Source organism: Psammomys obesus, unplaced genomic scaffold (assembly GCF_907164565.1).
Source record: "Psammomys obesus unplaced genomic scaffold, mPsaObe1.curated_primary_1811, whole genome shotgun sequence".
NCBI lineage: Eukaryota > Metazoa > Chordata > Mammalia > Rodentia > Muridae > Psammomys > Psammomys obesus.
The window spans coordinates 2,184,524-2,185,467 of NW_026591918.1; the positions used below are offsets into that span (position 1 = coordinate 2,184,524).

The following is a 944-nucleotide window of genomic DNA, read 5'->3' on the forward strand; positions in this document are numbered from 1 at the left end:
ACACACACACACACACACACACACACACACACACACACACACACACATTCTGGCTTCCACGTACAATGAGGTGCCCTGTGATTCCATCAGGACAGTCTGCTTCCAAATCCACTGCTTCTAAATCTAACTTCTGCCGCTGCAGAGCTGTAGACACTGTGCCTTCCCTGCCATCGTGGGCAGCACTGCTGGAACCACAGCTGGGAGGAACCCTTCTCCCCAAGGTGCCTGAAGTGTTGCTGTCACAGAGATGAACAATCTCTGCAACCCCACATTCTTGCTCTAACTCCCTAACTGTAACAAACCACCTTCCTATTTCTTCTTCTTGTGGCCTCTCCCACAGTGTCAAAATCAGTTTTTTACACTTTTATGACATACAAAATATTAATTATATTGAAGGAAGTAAAACACAGGGCTGGAGAGATAGTTCAGCAGTTAAGAGTGAGTCCTCATCTTACAGAGAAACAAAAGTCAGCTCCCCAAACCCATGTTAGCCAGTTCACAATCACCTGGTGCTTCAGCAGCACCCGGATCTGATGCCCCTGACCTCATGGGTACAAGCACCCACATGCACATATCCAAACACAGACACACTTACACACAGAATTAAAAATATTTTTAAAAGAATGTGCTCTGCAAGTGAAGATGTGTGGACAGAGGGATACACTGTGACACACTCCAGCTTCCTAGATGACATGTTTTCTAGGCTTTTTTGTTTTGTTTTGTTTCTGTTCGTTTGGTTGGGTTTTGGTTTTATTTTTATTTCCTTTGTGGGGGGGGAAGTTGCAAGGGCAGAGGGTGGATACGAGGGGATGTGGAGATGAGTAGAACTGGGTGCATTATGAGAAACTAACAAAGAATTGATAGAACGTTGAAAAATCTACCAATAAATTGACATACAGAAGAAGAAGAAGAAGAAGAAGAAGAAGAAGAAGAAGAAGAAGAAG

The 944-nt window shown here is 43.9% G+C and overlaps 1 protein-coding gene across 1 annotated transcript in view; it reads right to left on the reverse strand.

Moving 5' to 3' along the window:
- Wdhd1 (WD repeat and HMG-box DNA binding protein 1) overlaps positions 1-944 on the reverse strand; it is a 35,622-nt gene that overhangs the window by 1,675 nt on the left and 33,003 nt on the right. The window contains exon 16 of the mRNA XM_055612305.1: positions 65-236. Coding sequence (XP_055468280.1) covers positions 65-236 — 172 coding nt within the window. The remainder of the gene's footprint in view (positions 1-64; positions 237-944) is intronic.